Source organism: Anastrepha ludens, chromosome 6, assembly GCF_028408465.1.
Source record: "Anastrepha ludens isolate Willacy chromosome 6, idAnaLude1.1, whole genome shotgun sequence".
Classification (NCBI taxonomy): Eukaryota; Metazoa; Arthropoda; class Insecta; order Diptera; family Tephritidae; genus Anastrepha; species Anastrepha ludens.
In genome coordinates, this window is record NC_071502.1 from 25,155,985 (window position 1) to 25,176,747 (window position 20,763).

Sequence of the window (20,763 nt, forward strand, 5' to 3'; positions counted from 1 at the left end):
ATTGAATTTAAGTAAATTTTACCTTTACTTTATTATTTTTTTTTTTTGTCAAAAAAGATAGCTCAGAAAAGGTTTTAAGGTTGTGAAAATTTACAACATATTTAAAAATTAAAAAAATTTCAAAAACAAAAAACAATTAAAATTAAAATAACTAAAAAAAAAAGTAATACGGGCATCACTGGTCACACTGAAGACAGTCTCAACCCTGAAAACGCAGAGAGCTTATCTACATGTTTAATCTATTATATGAAATTTTTAAATTTTAACTCCAGATTCGTAATGAACGTTCGGTGTCGGTGCCTTTTAAGGAACGGTTTCAAAAGAATTTGATCAATTTATTTATTTTTGGCCGCCATATTGGATCCGCTATTTTGAATTCTTGAAATATGACTCCAGAATCGTAATCAGCGACCCCAAAAACCCTTTTAAGGAACGGTTTCAAAAAAATCGAAATAATTTTTTTATTTTTGACCGCCATATTGGATCCGCCATTTTGAATTTAAAAAATCTGACTTCAGATTCGTAATCAGCGACCCCAAAAACCGAAATAAATTAATATTTTCGGCCGCCATATTGGATCCGCCATTTTAAATTTTGGAAATCTGCTTCCGAAATCGTAATCTGCGACCCTAAGAACATAAAGAATCAGTATTACTTTTTTTCATTGCTCCTGGTTTTCTCAGGAGCACACATGATTTTAAATAAACTCTAATTTTTAGTCAGCTTTCAATAGTGGACATTCAGACGATCATTTTGATACCTTGGACTTCAAAATCGGTCCCATAGAATTTTGGACCGGCTAGTGTACCGGTTGACGTGGAACGTCCCATATATATATATATATATATATATATATATGTGTTCATTTCAATGATAAAAGGTCATAAAATGAACAATTTTGAATTGAAAAAATTTGCACATTAATAACTTAACTACTTTTTAATTTTTCAGAGCGAAATAGTAGAGTAGAATGGGGTAAGATAGGTATGGGGGCACAATAGGTAGGTGGGGTTTTCGTCGCACTGTTTTTGCAGAGGTCACTCGTCTTATGTGAATTGAATACGTGGTGGGGAACAACGTTTGCGACTGTCATTTCGGCCGCCACCATTCATTAGTTATCCTAGTTCTGGCGTCGTTTAGTTTTTTGTGAGCTTTTCTCCGACATAGCATTTTTTTTATTCTACGGTGCAGTGCATTTAATGTATGTAAATATTTGTCAGGTGAGTTTTATTTTACGTAGAAAATAATGCTGAACACGAATAATGTGTTAGTTTTTTGATATTATTGTTTTAAAAAAAAATATCGACACTAACATAAAACATGTGCTTGGGGGCACTATAGGTCAGCCGTCTGGGGGCATTATAGGTCACTACTTTTAATTGAATAAAATAAATTTTAATTGTTTTTGCAGCAAAATGGTGCGTAATTATGTGCGAAAAACGCCGAAACGAAATGAAGAGGATGTAAAAAACGCAATCGCGGCAGTCCGAGATGGCGCTAGTGTTCGATCAGCCTCTAAACAATTTAAAATTCCGTTCGAAACATTACGTGCTCGCGTGATTAATTAAAGAAAAATTCCTAACTTTTATAACATGTGCAGTGTTCATACTCTATAAATAAAAGTTAAAACGTTAATTTCCAAGCCATGTACATTGTTCTTTTCCCCTCACATATAGTGACCTATCATGCCCCCCGATTTTGAAAATATCGAAAAAAAAGTACCTTTGTCTTAATGAATGCAGCTTCCAAAATATTTAGCCAAACATAAGTCAGTATAACCAAAATGTTAGCAGATAAATAACCTTTCAAAATCTTGCTTATTTTTCAAAATCAATGCAAAAACACCGTAGCAAGAGCTCTCCAAAAAAAAATGACCTATCTTACCCCATTCTACTCTAATCACAAACGACCCCGTGACTCCTTCTGTGGAATCAACCGACGAATCAGTTAACAGTCCACGACCTTCACGTCGCCGCAAAACAGATTCGGATGAGTTAATCAAAAACATGATTAAATCTATGAACTAAAGGAATGAGGAAGAGAGAAAATTCAGAGAGCGAAGTCTTAACTGCATGGAACAGTTTTGTGACTCCATGAACAACGTGGCTAATGCTATTCTAGCTTTATCGCAAGCCGTTGTCAATAAAGATTATAATAATAAATAAAATAAAGTTTATATATGTTATGTTATATTTCATTCAATTTTATTTTTTACAAAAGTTTTACAATGTAAGTGCGTCTATGCAATTTTGCCGCACCCTTCTGCCTTCAGAATAATATTCTGTTGACCTTATTGGTTCACTATTTTCATCATTCGATGGGTCTTCTGGTGGCATGGCCTCATCAGTGAATATGCCCCTTTTTTGCAGCATATTGTGGAATATTACACATGTATAGATGATAGCTGCCGCATTTTTGTGCGAATATCTAAGAACGCGCTCTTTGGATAGACACCGAAATCGTGATTTCAGGACTCCAAAGGCACGTTCAATTGTGTTCCTTGCTTTTATATGTGTTTTATTGAAAATCTCTTCGCTAGCGAAAGAAGGTGTTGCTATTGGTGTTAGTAGCCATGGCTCCAAAGGATAACCTGAATCACCTAAAAGCCATTTAAATGCTCCCAAAATGTGTTCCCTGATGAGTTTGATTCTCACCGGCGAAGTTGTCCATATACCGGCGTCATAACAAGATCCTGGGAATCGTGCATTGACGTTTTGAAAAATTAGTTCGTCGTTGCAAATCTAGGAATGAGGTTATTAGTTATAAGCATTACAAAATGTTGATAAACCAGTATTTATTTTTTATAAACTCACGGCTTCAACATTAATGCTGTAGTATCCCTTGGGATTCATATACTCATGAGGTACTACTCCAGCAATTAAAGACTGCGGGGAAAGTATTGCAATATGTGTGCAGTCAATAGCACCTATGACGCCTTTTATTCCGAATTTGTTATGGAAGCTGCAAATTTTAAGCCGTTGAAATGGTGCAAATGCATATTTTGTACCATGTTTAAAACTTACCCCCTCTTTATGCTGTTGTAATGCTCCGCCTCATTGGGAAAACTAATTTCAAAGTGTTTGTGTTCCACTACCATTTTGCAAATTTGCTCAATACATCTCGACACGCTTGGTTGACTCATTGCTGAGAAGTGGCAGTTTCCTATAACGCTTTGGTAGGAGCCATTTGCCAGAAAATATAGTACTAAAACAAACTGAAAGTAATATGTTGTAATGCCTACCTATATATTTCTATTAATATATCAAGCCCACCCGAAGCTCAAATGGAATTCTCGAATTCCGCTCAAACTTGTCAAGTGGTTTGAGATCTTGAATAAGTTCCCAGGAGAAGGATTTCGTGAATCTTAAAAACCTCCTGAAAACGTCTTCTTCCAAAAGGAATGGGTCTTCCGTGCTGCGTAAACTTGCCAAAATCCGTTTACGCATGTTTCTAAAACGTCAATAAATACACAATTATTCGTGTTCTTAAGAAATTTTTACCCAAAACATATTACTTCGCTTCATTTTCGCGTTTTTTTTTTGCAATATATATAAAATAATAAATTCCTCTTTCATATTTTTCGTTTTGTGAGCTGCTCAGAAGTAGATCACTAATTAGTGACTTTTTTTGAGACTAATGACGTGAGATTGCTTACTGAATACCAACTAGTCTCAAAATCAAATTTCACCACGAAAACCTCAGTTAGTGACTTGAGACTGCTTACAGAATTCGGGCATAAGTTTAATAAATATGTGTATTACCGTTAATTTACCTTTGTTACTACTTTAAGAGATAAAGTAGTTTTAGTTTTGAGAAAGACACTGAAGAGACGTATTTGAATCACAAAACGTTATTGGCGACGAGGATTAAAGCTATAAAAATTCTAGAACAGTATTCTGAGCAGAGTCAAACTGTGTCTATTATTTCATTATTTAAAAAATTCGGCACCAAATTTATTCCGATAAGAATAAATAAACGTTTTTCTTTTATTTCAAAAATACGAAAACATGTGTGTAAAATTTTAACTGTGAAAATTTATCTAAGTATCTAAATTCTGATGACCTCTATCAAGGACAGTGAACTTGTAAAAATCAAAAACAAAGAAAAAACTCTTCAGAAGTGTGCTTAATTTTGACCTTCCGTAAGGACAGTGAACTATTAAAATACAACAACTCCGTTGTACCTCTTTAGCCTATAAGAAAAAAAAGGCAGAGACTTAAAACAATAAAACAACAATTGCACCTGCTTAAACATTAAGTGAAAGTTCCGGAATAGGCTACAACAATAAATACAAGGGCAATTCTGTAATAAGAGAGCAAAATTAGCAACAATTATAGCAAGCGGAGCATATGTAGCAGCAAAATCATACAAACATGCAAGCATGATTGGAAGTTGTACCTGCTTGAACACCCACACAAACTTTATGGTGATTGTTGCGATTATCGATTCATTTATAATTTTACATTCACGCTTGTTGCGAAATTCATTCATTTATTAATTTTACATTCACGCTTGTTGCGAAAGGTGCGATGTCAACCCATCGCACTCATCTGTTTGTCATTTCCTCATTCCCTCATACAAATGTCAAATTCATTCTTTTTGATTTCTACATTGTTCGAGCACAGGCGCCGCAAGCGAACAAAATGTAAGTTTTTATACATTTTTATAATTAAACTTGAACTAATTGTAAAAATAAAGATTTCAGCCTACAACTACCAGGACTTAAGTATTGTTTTATTTGCGGGCCGCCAATTGCCGGGACAACAGTGATCGTTCCAAATTACAAAAACAAGTAAAGAGGGGCCACAACAACAATTATCCTCAGTGAAAATTACCAGACTTTATAGAACAAATTGAGAATATTTTGCCTACGATTTCTGAATTCAACTCAGCTAATAGTAATGTGCTATTTGGTTACATAAAAAACAAATGTATTGGTAAAACTAGAGAAGCTATTTATCGACATCCTAACGTAACTTCATGGCCTATTTTAACCCTCTAGTGCATAACAGTGCCTTAAGGCAATGCTTGCTTTGCAACAGAATTTTGAATTATTATGTAACTCTTTTATTTTAAAAGTTAAACGGAAATATTTTATACAATTTTATGACTCTTACATGATTTGGATGTCGCGTTCAAATACAAATGGTTTCACTAGGCATCTTTCTCTCCCGCCGTATCTGAAGATGATATTAAAGATTACATCTCTAAGCATAGAGGCTTGAGTACAAATATACTTTCCTGTTTCAAACAGATCAAAAAGGATGTTTCATTAACGAGCACTAAAAGGGTCAACTTTAAGTTGGGAGTTCCGGAGCCTTCGTATGAAAAGTTGTTGAGCTCAGAAATCTGGCCAACAAATGTAACTGTGAAGCAGTTGCGGTTTTTTCAAAAGGATTCGCAGCAGCCGCCACCGGCATAATAGCATCTTCGAATCTTCCTAGTGTTGGCCTTAAGGTTTCCTTCAGAACCTATCCGGCATGCGTACAAAGGCTGAGTATGTACATTCCCTTAGTGTGCAGTTAGATTACGATATCTTCGTTCTTGTTGAGACCTGGGGTGGCTTTTTGTAATTTGATATCTAGCAAAAACGACAGTCGAAGTATCGTTTTTGCTTTCTCTAACAAAAAATGTCGTAGCGTTATATCGAACGTTCGATAGATACAGCTCGACACCACTTTTGCTCTCGTTTTCATTTTCTCAGCTGTTTATTTCTTCAAAATGTAAGTTAAAAATTAAAATTTTTTTTTTAATTTTAAGTTTTATATAGTTGTTTGCATAGGTCTCAACAAACAAACGCTGCTCAACTAAAGATAATGGTGGAATATATGGAAAAGCACGATTCATTAGCTAAAAATAGCTTACAGAGTGCAGCTAATGGCCGTTCGAAACAGAAAGAGTTATGAGATAAGCTAACGGAATTGTTAAACAGTAACGGACCTCCCATGAAGCCAACAAAAGCATGGCATTTGTATTAACACTTAACCATTACTTTTAAACATTTTCATTTGTGGTAATAAATTCTTGTAATACCCCTAGGTATGGACTGACTACAAATACAATGCAAAACGCAAGCTTACCCAGCGCATGAAAAGCATGACGAAAACGGGTGGTGGTCCATATGATGCGGTTTCATTGAACCATTTGGAGGAACGGATAGTTGCCGCAGCCAAAATAAGCGAGCATATATCGGAAGTACCAGACACAACTTCATATGGTTGCCATACAGACGGACCCTGCTGTTCTACTGCGGCTCCTCAGGCAGACGATACTTTCGTTTGCGAATATTTGAGCCAAATCTTGAGCCGATAATTCTTCGAGTGACGACGAAGGCAAAGCATCAAGTAAGTCTGAGCCTCCAAAAATTAATATACGCGAGGAAGTGGAATTGTGGTTTTGAGAACGTTCAAATTATTGCATTTGGTGACAAAAAAGCAAAAAAGGCAACCCAATTGAAAAGCGTAGAAATTTCATTACGGAGCCGATATAATGATAAAGTGCAAAAAATAAAAGCGATTGTTGTACCTACTATCTGTGCTAACATTTTGCCAGTGCCCAAATTGAAAAACAAGCAGTTTAGAAACATCAAAATAATTAATTAATTTAATTTAATATATGGAAAATAACAATAAATTATTATTTTACAATAAAAAAAAGGAGCACTAGCTGCCAGGGCTTACGGCTCAAATATGAAAATATCACTTGTAATTTACTTGCACACAAATTAATTTACATTTTTACATTCCGCCCCCATCCTCGTAATCCGCAGCATCAGTTGGCTGTATTTTTCGCGATTTTCGTGATGTCACCTCGTCTTCCTCCGAGCTGTACGCGCTCAATTCATCCGACATATCATTGTTAGCATCTAAATCGTTGTAGTTGTGGTTGCTTTTATGAGTATTTGTACTCGTATTGCTTTTCGTCGTTTTACACATTTTTTTAATTTAATTTTAATTCAATTTCCTATATTTGAAAAATTTAATAAAACGAGAATGCTCCCTCTACGCCTACTGTGATATTTGAATTAACATCAAAATAGAATTAGCAGATTGTGAAATAGGCAAGAAGGAGAAATTAGTTGACGGCATTAATGTTTTGATTGGGCAAGACTATTACTGGATATTTAACTACGGTGAAATTGAACGGCTACAAGAAAATTTAGTTGCCATAAAAACATTCTTCGGATGGACTATTCAAGGCAGTTGTGGTAAGAAATGTAATACAGTAGCGTGCAATTGTGTAGAGAGTGTAGAAAAGTCAAGCGAAGAATATTTTGATATTGAAAAATTTTGGAGTTTAGAGTCTATTGGCATCAAGAGCTGTCAACTACAACAGAGAAATCCCTTAGAAGGAACAGTGTTTAACATCAGTGAAGTGAATGGCCGTTACGTAGTGTGTTTGCCTTGGAAATATTTAAACGATAAATTGAAAAGCAATAGAGAAATCGCAGAACAGAGATTGTGCAGTTTGACAAATAAATTGTTAAGGGACAATAATAAACTCATTGAATATGATATATCGCTTAGGGATTTAGTACAAAACGGCATAGCGGAACAGGTAAACGACTCAAACAGTGAATTAGTGTACTATATGCCCCACAAACCGGTTTATCGTGACGACAAAATCACTACAAAAAGGCGAATAGTTTTTGACGCATCTTCTGACGCATCTCTAAATGATCACTTGAATGCGGGTGAGAATCTCGTAGCAGATTTGCTGAAAACTCTTTTAAGATTCCGTTCACATAAAATAACGATAACTGCGGGCATTGAAAGGTTTTTCTTCAGATCGAGGTCGCGGAAAATGATCGAGACGCACTCCGATTTTTATGGTACGAGCGTACCTCCCAATGTGTAAAATTCGACTGCCCAAAATCGTTGAATACCGTATGACCAGGGTAACGTTTGGTGTAACGTCCAGTCCGTTTTTGCTGGCAGCTACACTCCGCCATCATTTGAACACTTCTCAGCAAGAGTTTGGAGTTATTTGCGATAAACTAAAACAATGCTTTTATGTAGACGACTTGGTGATAAGCGAGCGAAGTTTAGAGGAAGCGAAGTTAATCCATTTAAAATCAAAAGAAATTATGGCCAAAGCAGGGTTTAGTCTTCGAAAAAGGAACACAAATGAGTTTAGCGCATTTTTCCTGACTTATAACAACGAACAAGCAATTAGCCAAAAGGTACTTGGCATAAATTGAACTACAGCGAACGATGAGATTAGCTGTTATAGTAAAGCCCTTAAGCATAATATAATACGCATAACAAATTCTTAATATTCATAATTTAACTGAATTTGCATTCCCGGCATATGCCAATACCCTTTCACATTTCATAAATGCTGAAATGGCTAAAGAACCTTTTATCACATATTATTTAAAAAAATATTGAACTTACTTAACAAATGCTGAATTTGCATTTCCGGCACATGCCAATATTTTTCATATTTTTGTATAGCAAAACAATTCCGAAGAATTAATTTGTAAATAATAATTTAATTTCCTGCTGACCAAATATGCAAGGTAGACATAACGAAAGGTATAAGTAAGACAATTGTAATAAGTTCTGTTAGTCTGTAATTAGCAATCTAAAAGATAGATTGGACAATCAAATAAAGTGAAGTTTAAAATAAAAATCAGTTCATTGTTTTTTTTTATCTTCCAAACGGACTCAAATTAAAAGTGGACAATCAAATAAAGTGAAGTTTAAAATAAACATCAGTTCGTTGTTTTTTTTTTATCTTCCAAACGGACTCAAATTAAAAGTCCAAATCTCGATATTCAGACCCCAAAATCAAAATAATTGAAAAAGAGATTGAAATCACGAAGATTTTTTTGGCCCCTCATGAACGGAGACTCTCTGTCGGATCAGATCTGCGTCTGCATAAGTTGTCCCAATTCACAAGGCTCTTTATATCTATTTGCCTCGTATTTGCCGCTTGAACGTTTATACGAGTCTTAAATAATCTAAATGACAATCATTTATGTGTATTAGGTGATTTCAACTTAAGTAAGATAAACTGGTGTACACTAGTGTCTCTAACTCGATTGTCACTGTTACAACACCAACCGTTATCCCCATAAAAAGGGTTAACATAATATGAAAAGCATATGTATATACATATATACATGCATTCATACATACCTATGTATACATATTTATGCAACCTAATTTATTTCACTTGACAAAAATGCAACTTAATTTTACTCCACTACATTTAATTCCAGACATGATTCCTGGAAATTATTTCCAAATCAAGTGCATTTCCGTTCTCACAACGAAAATGCAATTCAACCTAATTTATTTTAACGAATTATTTCATTTTTCATTAGAATTGCAACATAAGTTTGTTTTGTTCCCAACACCAAAAACGGAAACAAAACACACTTATGATTAGTAGGCAAAAACCGACGAAAACAACATTTTTTAGTTAATAAGTAAATTGTAATTTTATAATATAAGAAAAGAAATTGAATAATAAAGGGACAGTTGTGAAAACACAGCCAAAGACAAAAGTCTTAAAATTTTTTTAATAAGGAAAAATCCTTAAAACATTTCTTCTCACACCAAATAATGTTACTGCAAATCATGAAATATATTTTATTGATAATATTCTTAGTCTTATATATATATATATATATACATATATATTGGATCCGCCATTTTGAATTTAAAAAATCTGACTTCAGATTCGTAATCAGCGACCCCAAAAACCCCTTAGAAATACATTTTAAACAAATCGAAATAAATTAATATTTTCGGCCGCCATATTGGATCCGCCATTTTGAATTTTGGAAATCTGCTTCCGAAATCGTAATCTGCGACCCTAAGAACATAAAGAATCAGTATTACTTTTTTTCATTGCTCCTGGTTTTCTTAGGAGCACACAAGATTTTAAATAAACTCTAATTTTTAGTCAGCTTAGACGCCATAATTTGGACGCCATATTGAATTTCTCAATGGGCCAGACGGCTCTCAATAGTGGACATTCAGACGATCATTTTGAGACCTTGGAACGTGGAACGTCCCATATATATATAATTTTTTTTTTCTTTTGCTTATCATTTTGTTCTTATTATAGCCAATATTAATAAGAATAAAGAAAAACATATATACCACGTACACCACGGCAGGACACCTTGTACTTGGTTACGATCCACACATAGCCAAGACACGATCCTCCTATGCGGGAATATTGCAATAACCATTAGTATGTATGTTAGCATAACACAATACATAAATCTACAAACAAAACCGCTGACGTTGCACCGCGTGCAGAGCCAAGCACCAAATTCTATCGATTGCGCATTTTCAAAAACTGCTGACGATACGTCTGGCCATAGGACACCCTTACGCAAAGCCAACGTATTGCACCTACAAGTGCAATTCGGGAAATAGAAGAGCCAATGTTGGAAACCGGGATGATGTTCAAATTTGAGGAGATGCACCATTTACTCAACAAATGGAAACCAGAATCAACCCCATGGTGCAGAATTCGAACCGCTGTCCAATTGATTGAGGGAGATTGGGATTGTTTAAGTGGGTCACAGAAGTCATATCACATTGGTAGAGCGGAAGGATTCGTCTTTGGGACGAGTGTGCTGTCTAAGACAGATCAGATTGAAAGAGCGAATTTGTTTCCCTTGACATTCAAGAGTAAAATATGTCCAATTCATTATATGAAAGGTATTTTACACGGATTGGTACGAGCGAGTGTCATTGAGATTGTCAATAAGAGGCATGTCATGCATAGAATCAAGCCTCGGGAATCCTTAATGGGCTCTATTTCACATCTCATTCATCGAATAGGTCAATCTCCATCTCTTACAACACTGTGGAGAACCGACGAGTTTTTAACACTCTTCAGTTCATCTAAACATCAAATTCCGTCATCTTATCCTTTAAAAGATCAGGATCTTGGTACACTTGGTGTCAGCTACCTCCGTAATCTGTTATACAATAACGAGCAATATCAAAGATGGTTTCCATTGGAGACAGATACAGTCTGGATATTTGCAGATCTAAATAGAAAAAAATGGATTGGGTTATTTGGAATCTCTACAGAGATAAAAGAACCTCCTCTGGACTTCATCCATGTACCAAGAATTACCAATCCGATAATCTCAGGGTTGAGGACATTTCAATGTGCGACCGGGTCTCATTATAAAATTCGAGGAATAATGAGGTATTTTGATATTAAGCCTCATGATGTTCTATGTGGAGCAGATGGTTCTGGAGGCATTTCCTCGATGATTTTGAGAGAGTTCCCTCATGTCCGATTGATATATAACAGCTTATTAAATATGTCCGGTGTTTCATTGCGAGTTTCAAACCCCTCTCCGCCCACCACAATCCATGAATGTGCACATGTTCGCAGTAGATGTGTGAATCTAGAAGATGTATGGCAGAATCCTAGCGATCTTTGTCTTCCGGAAACTTGGCGTTACTTCCGATCATTAACAAAAAAATGGAATTTGAAATTGAATTTGATGGTCTTTGATCTGGAGTATTTATCTGATAAAAAAATGATGTCTATAGAAAACAATATAGTCTTGAATCTTGATCTGATTAAGAAGAATAACTCTTGTATAATCTATAAAATGTCCTCTACAACAACAACGATAACATTCTTACAAGGATTGGATGTCTATTCAAAATTGTTCAACTGGCGTATACAGAGACTACATCATCTCATTCATCAGAAGTGTATGTAATAATGCAGTACCTCAAGACCGATCAATATATCGAAGCTCATATCCAAAAAAGAAGATTGATTAGTGATACTTTATCTTGGCCTGTTTTCCAGTCATTGGAGACTGAGATCTTGCGTGCACAGCAGTTAATGAAGAAAGATTTAATGATTGGAGTTCCCGAATCCCTACGGATAAATCCCATTATTGAATTAGGCAATTTGTTGAGGGGAATAGGTGTTAAAAGTGGAATTGCATATTCATTGATGGAATTGTCTCGATACGAGCCTAAAGTAAACCCTTCAGTACATGCGGTTGTTATATACATTATTGCTTTGAACTCATTATTTGATGTGACTACTGAATGGAATCATCTAATTTCTATACCTTCTGATGAAGAGGTACTCCATATCGGATCGCTATATATCGGATTTATGCTGTGGTACTGTCACGCCCTAAACCTTACTCAAGGAATAAAAAATTGTTACGATATATTAAATGGAGTCTTTCCCTTTAATTGGAAACGAGTAAGGACTAAACAAGGCCGCTACAGACAAGAATCATCATTATCTCGTCCGAGTACAGAATTTAAATACTTACGACTCTTTCACGAATCTTCGTTAATAGCAAGCTTAATTCGATTATTTCATCTTATATTTCCCAAGATTGCTTGTCTAACATCTACTAGAGAGGTTGATGTGTATTTGGCGATATTTAACAAAAGTATGTACCATGACTTGATCTCAGTTAGAACGGGGTTAATTGCTGATGTTTTAAAAACTTCTACACTAACTTTAAGCGATTCCACGGCAGGATTTGACATAGAGCAAGCAACTGATCCTTCTCATCACTCGTGGAGGTCCTGAATTTTTACATTGTTAACACATTCCCACATTCGGAAATATTTGGTCACGTTGAATATCACCTGTGAGAACGGACAACGAAGAAGGTGGTCACGTTGAAGTAAACAACTCCGCCCGTGGGAACAACGAGAGCAGCAAAGAAAGTCATCGAGCAGTAGGCTACATTTAGATATAAGTAGGGTAGAAATAAGTATTAAGTTTAGTTCGTTTTTAATGCAACTCAATAAAGGAGCATAGCTCCCCTAGAATAAATTTGTTTTAATCTTAACACTATTAAAAAGTTTAACTGGCGCCCGAGCAGGTACCAGGGCGCGCAAAGTACTCAAAGCCCGAAAGTCAAAAAGTACGGCTACGCGAAACGTCGTGAGTGATAAACTAGAAAAAAAAAAACAAAGTGAAACGACAAATAGCGTGAGACGAAGTGGAACAACAGTGACGCCGAAGGACCCCAGTACAAAAGGAAAAGGAAAATACCAAAGCGCCCAACAACATCCACATGCAGCACTGGACTTTAATGTAAGACTACTTTTAAGATATTTCTTAATTATAAAAAATATTGTGAAAAAAAGTAAAAATTAGTGAAAATTTGAATTTCTTAAAGAATTAAATTAAAGAGTGAAACAAAAAATATATTTTGTAAACCTTGAGGAAAATAAAAAATTAATATTTTTAAAGAATTAAAGAGTGAAAAAAGAAAAATATTTTCGTAAAATTTGAAAAAAAAAAAATTGATATTTTTAAAAAGTGAAAAAAAATATATATATTTATATATTTTGTAAAATCTGAGGAAAAGAAGAAAATTCATATTTTTAAGGAATCAAAAAGTGAAACCAAAAATATTTTGTAAAATTTGAGAAAAAGGAAAAAATCGATATTTTTACAGAATTAACCCAGACAACCCGTCAACCTCTAACCATCCTGATATCGAAAGAATTGTGAGAGAAGTACTCAAAAATATGAGTACTCCAAATATTAGGGATTTTAGTGAGCCAAACTATAATATATTGCTGAACGCGCGAAATGTGAACGAATTAGACAGAATCCCGGACATGGTAAAATGTCTTAGGGAATTTTCCGGACGACCAGGAGAATTCAGCTCCTGGCGAAAAAGCGTAGATAGGATTTTTAAAGCCTACGAGGAGTTGAAAGACACAGCTAGGTACTTTGCCATCTTACATACCATACGGCACAAAATTATTGGCGATGCCGATACCGCCTTAGAATTTGAATGAACCATTATAACAACCGACCTTTCTATCCCGAATTAACCTATTTCTCAACGCCCAGGATGAATTTGGCACCAAGGCAACAAACAACCAATCGGCAACCAAGTAAATATCCACAGAACTCGTTCGCACCACAAACTTTTCGCCCTCACCAATCATATGCTCAACCGAACAGATATAACTATTCCCAGTACGATCAAGGATTCCGAACAAATGGAATAGGATATAATTATCAAGCAAACCAAGCTAATAGGCAGATCCAAATCAAATATTTAGAAGCACTTACGAAGGACAACAAGAAAGACCAGTGCAGAACAACATTAACTTTATGGCAGAGGATAGACAGGAATATGACGAAAACGAATATATCGAATGCGATACAATTCATTTTTTAGATTAACGCCATCTTCACTCCCATATTATGAATTCACCGCTAGGAGTGGAGATACTCTAGACTTTGTACCGTGGTACATGTGCACATTTTCTTAATTTCGTCTATTTTCCATCCTCCTTATGTTCATACACACAAACGAAACACAGGTATGTCTTCTATATACAAATTAAACACAGCGAGAAAATGTTCCACCCGATCATGATTACCTTAACGAAAGTAGTGAAAGTTTCCCTTTTTGGCTGTTAAGTTTAAGCCCAGCCGACGTAGTTTTATTCACTACAAATCCATCGAGGCGTGCAAACGTATAAAAAAAAAAACTAGCATACGCAAAAACAAGAAGAAATAAATTGGAGCTATCATTTAAGGGATCATAATTTTTGGTAAGGCTCTTTTCCACCGAAATTTTTCGTTAATAAATTTTAAGTAAATTTTAATACAAGTATATGCGTATATAAGTTAGCACCACTTAAGTTATAGCAATACCCATAATGCAATTGCGACATCCCAGATGCTGAATAAACAAACGCAACAATGCAAGCAATAAACATCCGGCATGCGCCGATGTAAATCAATTGTCAAAAATGCTGACACAAGTAGAAATAAGCTATATTAAGGACAGATTTATTAATTAAGCTTTGAGTTGTAAGTTGGAATTTAAAGAATAAAGGTCTTCCGACCAAGAAAACTTGTGTTTTTTTCCATCGTCCAATTTTCCGGACGATAACTTATACTTTCACCTTACAGAATTTTTCAAGGCTGTCGGCCGACAATATCCACTACCACATCGGATTCATCCACATCTAGGCGTACTCTCATACGTACCATAGCATTATAAAAGTTTTCAAAGTTTTTCAAAGTGCCAAAAGTTTTTTTTTTTTCAAAAACCAGTGTTTTGTGAAAATATGTATATGGGTTTAAGCTAACTTTTTGCGGTTCTTCGAGCGGATCTTCTTGCGGTTCTTCGAGCGGTTTATGTATATATTATATATGTATATATATATATATATAATGATTAACAGTTAACTGTTAACAGCCACCCACAAAATAATGTTAGTACGCCATTGTTTAAAATATACTTATTTTTGATAATTTTGATAATTTGTTAATAAATATTGTAATGGAAATGATTTACTAGATTTTTTTATAATTTTGGTCTGATTTCGGAGGAAGTGTAGATGATCTAATGGGGCTTTATTTACATCTACAAAGCCAAGGTAGGGAGGGTATAGAGCAGCCACACGACATACACATGCGCTGCCAGGCTTAACGATTCCTAGGCCTTTTAGGGCTGTAGGTGGAAGTTATGTATGCTGGCAGTTTTTAATTTTCTCCGTGTGCAATTTATTTAGTTTATCTTGTCAGACGATAGTTATGATAGTAGCTCGGCTCTGCTGCTGCGTTTTCGAACCCACGTACTGAAGCTCCGGGACACAAGCAAGTGCACACGGCGCAGTGGCGGAGCATCATCACAAGCAAGCCTACCAGAACTCATCTATGGTCACATAACACGTGTTAAGTGTATAAGCGAAACTAGTGCGAATTAAATTAACAATCAGTGAATAAACAAACTTGAATTGTATTAACAACATCGAACAAGTAAATTTGCAATTTGTTAAATGAGGAATACCTACTTACTGCCCACTCAAAATGAATAAGCCACCTGTCGAATTAATCGAATTTTAAAACTTTCATACCGTAATGGCGTTTAATAACAATTTATCGCGTGGAATACCCGCAACAAACCAACCACAGCAAAGACAACCACAGAGAAGATGGAGAGAAATTCAGAGGATGAATGACTACAACGTCGTCCGAAACAACAATAGATGGTATGGCGAAGTTGAAATTGAAGATAGGTACAAAAAAGCAACTGAAAGGTACCAGCAACAACGTCCTCCACCACCTCCTCCTCGTAAACCAAATCCTCAACGACCGAAGCGTGAAAAAGGACCTCCACCACCACCAGCAACAACTGAAACACCACCAAAAGATGAGATTATGTACACTGACTCAACATCAGGCACTGTGCCCATGACAACAACAATAAAATAAATTTACTTCTCAATTTACCCTCACTCAAATGGGTAAAAACAAAACAATCGAATTTTACATCAAACGAACCAGTATACCTACTACCCCTCTAGGTCCAATAATACAGACAATTTCAACAATATATCACCATTTCTGATAAAAAAAAGCAATCACCAACACAACTTGCGGCGAAGTTGAATATTGTAAAAAAATTAGAAGCGGCCAAATTTTAATCAAAACAAAAAACGGCTCACAAGCTAACAAACTGACGAGCTAACAGCGCTTTCAAATACAATTATCATTGAAATTAACCCACACAAGGCGCTTAGCTATTGAAAAGGTGTAATATAATAAATATATTGCAGCGAGCTACGATCAATACCCGAGAGTGAAAGGCTTGAAGAACTGAAACTCCAAGCGAAGTGAAGAAAAATCCTTAAAAAAGTGAATAATGATCTTATTGAAACAGGCTTAATTGCATTAACATTTGCTAAAACTACTTTGTCAGCAAAAATACATATCGGCTATATAAAAACAACAGTGCGCCCAGTGGTGGGGAGATACCAAGGCGATGCAAAAATTGTTTTAATTCAGTTACAATACCAACAGCTATTTTTTGCATAATAATAATATTTTGCAAACTTTGGAGGATAACTTAAAACAAGATAATCAGCGCATCAAGTCTAGACAGCAACAAGATGCCCCAGCAAGCCTTAATTTTTTTAATCAATTTTAATAATATCGGGCTTTTAATAACATCTAAAATAATATAATTCGAAGCTGGGATTCACCACCTTCGGGGGGACCCTCCAGCTTATAACAGCGAGCATTCTCTGCGATTCACCACTTAAGGGAGCCTCCAGAGAATTATAAACAAAAAATATACAGGGTGGGCCAAATAAGACCTACTAATGCTAAACACAAATAACTTTTTGACATATTTATTTTTCTCTTTTTGTACAATAGGTTATAATTGAATTGTTGGAAATTTATTTTGGAACCCTACAGTACAGCACAACGCGTTAAAATTATCGAGTTTTTCTATTCTTACACAATTAGCCACACAAATTGATTTTTTAAATAATGTTTTGATGTAGGATGAAGCGCATTTCCATTTAAATGGTTATGTCAACAAACAAAACTGTAGATTGTGTGGCTCTGAAAATCCAAGGGCAATCCTAATTTGTAGTTTCAACAAGATGGAGCAACTGCGCATACTGCTAGGTAGTAGACTTTAGTCATTAGAAGGACTTATATGGCCCACCTTGTATATAAATAAAATAAAAATTTTGAATTAAGAACATTTTCTTTTAAGTTATGTCAAACCCGAATAACCTTATCCGAGCCGCTGTGCTTTATGCACACTTTAGGAATATACTTAAAAAGTTCTTTCATTGTGCTGACAAAAGCTCAACAGACCAACTTCTTCAAGTCACCTGATAACGAAGAGAAGTTAAAGAAATTCTTAGATAAGCATTTCCCTAATAATTCGACTACAGCTATTGGATTAAAGGCTCACAGTGACGTCACATTTTGAGACGAGCAAGGGCCAAATTTAATACAAGCAGCCCTAATACAAATGCTTGTGGACAACGCCGACATTGACCTCGAATCCTGTAACACAGCATTGTACTGGAAGGTTATTTCAAGATGCCTTACACCCCATTACGCTTAAAAGCGAGATTTAGGTGCCCAAGATTACTAAATGACCTCTTTAGTGCAGGGAAACCTCACTTTTCAAGATTTCTACCAGATTTCCAGTCTCTCCGGTATTCTAAATAAACTTAGATGCAAGTTAATACCCTACTCTGGTAAGCCGCATAACGGCAAATATATTCAAAAAGTTACAGTAAACAATACTTTTTAAAGCTAGCATAAGCACAAATTGAAGGATTATGAAATAAGCTCATCCAGTAGTGAAATATTTACAGTAAACTTAAACAATTATTTGTTAAGGATAGAGTAAGCAAAAATTTGGTATACAAGAAATAATGAAAGAATAAAATGATTACTTCAAGTTTGAGTTTGAAATCAAGCGTGGCATTTTATTTTTCACGCTCACGCGCGTTACAACATTAATTGGCGATCCTGCCAGGAGTCATCAACTGTAAGCGAATACCTCGTGCGAGAGGGCATACGGTCGGTGAAAATAAAAATAAGTACCCCACGAATCGGGCGAAAAAATAACACAATATATTTTGCGGAAAAAATAAAAAGTACCCCATGAATTGGGTGAAAATATAAATTTTCGGAAAATTTTTTTTAAACAAATGAAAGATGGCAACGCGTATGAATGAATAGTTGGAGGATTGAGAAAGGACTAAGAATACTGTATATCTGCCAAAGGAACATTATCAGGACGACACCAGAATCAGGGTTATATTAATGTAAGTTATTGTTATATAATTATTAAGAAAGTTATTGTTATATAATATACTAGCAACCCGCCCAGCTTCGCACGGGTTGTCATTAGACAATATAAACATGTTTTCTCTAGAGGTTACTCTTGAAAGAGCGACATACAGTTGGCCATGTGAAAAACAGTCAACACTCAAATCTAAATCGGCAACGTTGAAGGTTTGACCCTGAGATTTATTAATGGTCATTGCAAAAGATGTCTTTACCGGAAATTGTAAGCGTTTAAATTGGAATGGTAGATCCGATGGTATCAGAGGGATTCGGGGAATCAATACATCTTTTCCGGTACCACATCCTGTGAGTATTGTGCACTCTATTATGCAAGTTTTCAGTGATAAGAAATCGAACTAAAAAACGTTTTATTTGTACCGAATCTACATTCAAATTTCATATCAGTCGCGAAAATTCTGAAAAATGGATACGACATAAACTTTTCGAAGAATTACGCGAACGTGGTATCAAAACACGATGAAGTAATTTTCGCAGCAACGTAAAAAATAAAGATTATCCGTATAAAATATCATATTATTGCATTTTTATTTCGAATGAAAATATGGTCAAGTGTGTATTGTGCGTAAAAACGATGGGAAAGAAAATTAGTTCTTTTTTCCAAGTACCCAAATTGTTGGAAACATGGTTGGGGTGGAGTAAAGCTTGTTGCCTGCAATTAGAAGCAAAAGAGAGGATATGTGCAAATCACTTTAGGGCTTCAGATATTATAACCTGTGGGGGAAGGAAGCACTTATTGCCGGACGCTGTACCATATTCTGAACCGTTGCAAATTAGAAGGAATGCAAATAATGGACAGTTAGAGTAAGTGACAAAGTGATCATTTTTAAGTTTTGTTGTAGTTGTAAATATAAGTTTCATTCGAATTTAGTTCAAGTTTCGCGAATATTAACTTCTCATCCATACTCATCATGCAGGAGTCGAATGTTTATTCCTCAGCCAAGTATGTGAATTATAAATAATACTTTGAAACGTGCTTCATATTATAGATTTTTTAATTTCAATTAGCCTACCTGTTTCAATTGCTGAGAAAACTGTATTGGTTATGGAAAATAGTGAAACCCAAACAGAGTAAGCGCACATTAAGGGGGAAGTCTACTGTGAATTTTTCAAAAAATCGATTTTTTTTTTATTAGCTTAAAAAATACTTTGAACCCTCTTAAATAAGGTACAATATGTGTTACAGCTGGCTAAATTTTTCTTCGTTGAAATTTCGACCTTTTCCCGAAGCGCTCCAAAGCGCGTACCTGCGGCACATTCCTATCTGTTTTGCGGGTACAGCGTAGTGACTTGCAATTCAATTTCTCAAATTTGTTTGTCAACAAGTCTGTCAACAGATTTTACTAGGTATATTTTATAGTCAGTTAGAGACGATTTTACCAGTAAGGACGACGGTAGTGCGTAATTTTAAGGGCCAGTGAGTGGAACAGTCGTTATCGTTTCGTCGTTTCCTGCGTAGTTAACGTGTAGTTTTAATACTTTTGCCAAAATGAAGCCTGCTTCTTTTGACCGAAAGGGTTCACGCCAAATTCCCGGACGACCTTCACGACGTAGAAATAGACCACCGCCATCAAATCGCTATACGATGGAGAATGAAACAGAATCAACAAGTTCTTCCGCGAAAAAATTAAGAACGAAATCGGCGAAAGTGAAAACTATTAATGGCTATGGATACCGTTTGATTGAATTTTTATTCTTGTTTCAAACGCTGAGTGAAATGATCATGTGCAAAACGTGCGGTGGATATGTGACTTTTTCGGAAAGTAGTATCCGTGGACTTGGATTCAAATTAGTCGTTAAATGCAGTACTTGTGAACCTCGCTACATAAACTCCTGCCCACTTATAAACAACGCTTACGAAATTAACAGGCGCATCGTTTTTGCAATGAGAATCATTGGTGTCGGTTGCGAAGGTATCAGAAAGTTTTGCGGTTTAATGGATCTCCCGAATCTTTAATAAAAAAGTTTATTATAATATCGTCGATAGTGTTCATACTGCATCGCAAGCGGTTGCCAATTTACTGTTTGCTGCTGCTGCTGCAGAAGAAAAAAATTTGACGGAAAGTGACAAAAATACTGACAAACAAACAAAAGGACTAACTGTTTCTGGCGACGGAACTTGGCGTAAGCGAG

The 20,763-nt window shown here is 35.5% G+C and overlaps 1 protein-coding gene across 1 annotated transcript; it reads right to left on the minus strand.

Moving 5' to 3' along the window:
- Positions 1 to 2,192: 2,192 nt before the first annotated feature.
- LOC128865923 (putative nuclease HARBI1) lies at positions 2,193 to 7,951 on the minus strand. The gene is made up of 4 exons (XM_054106337.1): positions 7,844 to 7,951; positions 3,024 to 3,214; positions 2,814 to 2,961; positions 2,193 to 2,741 (listed from the first exon to the last, which is right to left on the minus strand). Exons 1-4 carry the CDS (start codon positions 7,949 to 7,951, stop codon positions 2,223 to 2,225), a joined length of 966 nt encoding a protein of 321 aa, XP_053962312.1. The 3' UTR covers positions 2,193 to 2,222.
- Between the last annotated feature and the right edge of the window lie 12,812 nt (positions 7,952 to 20,763).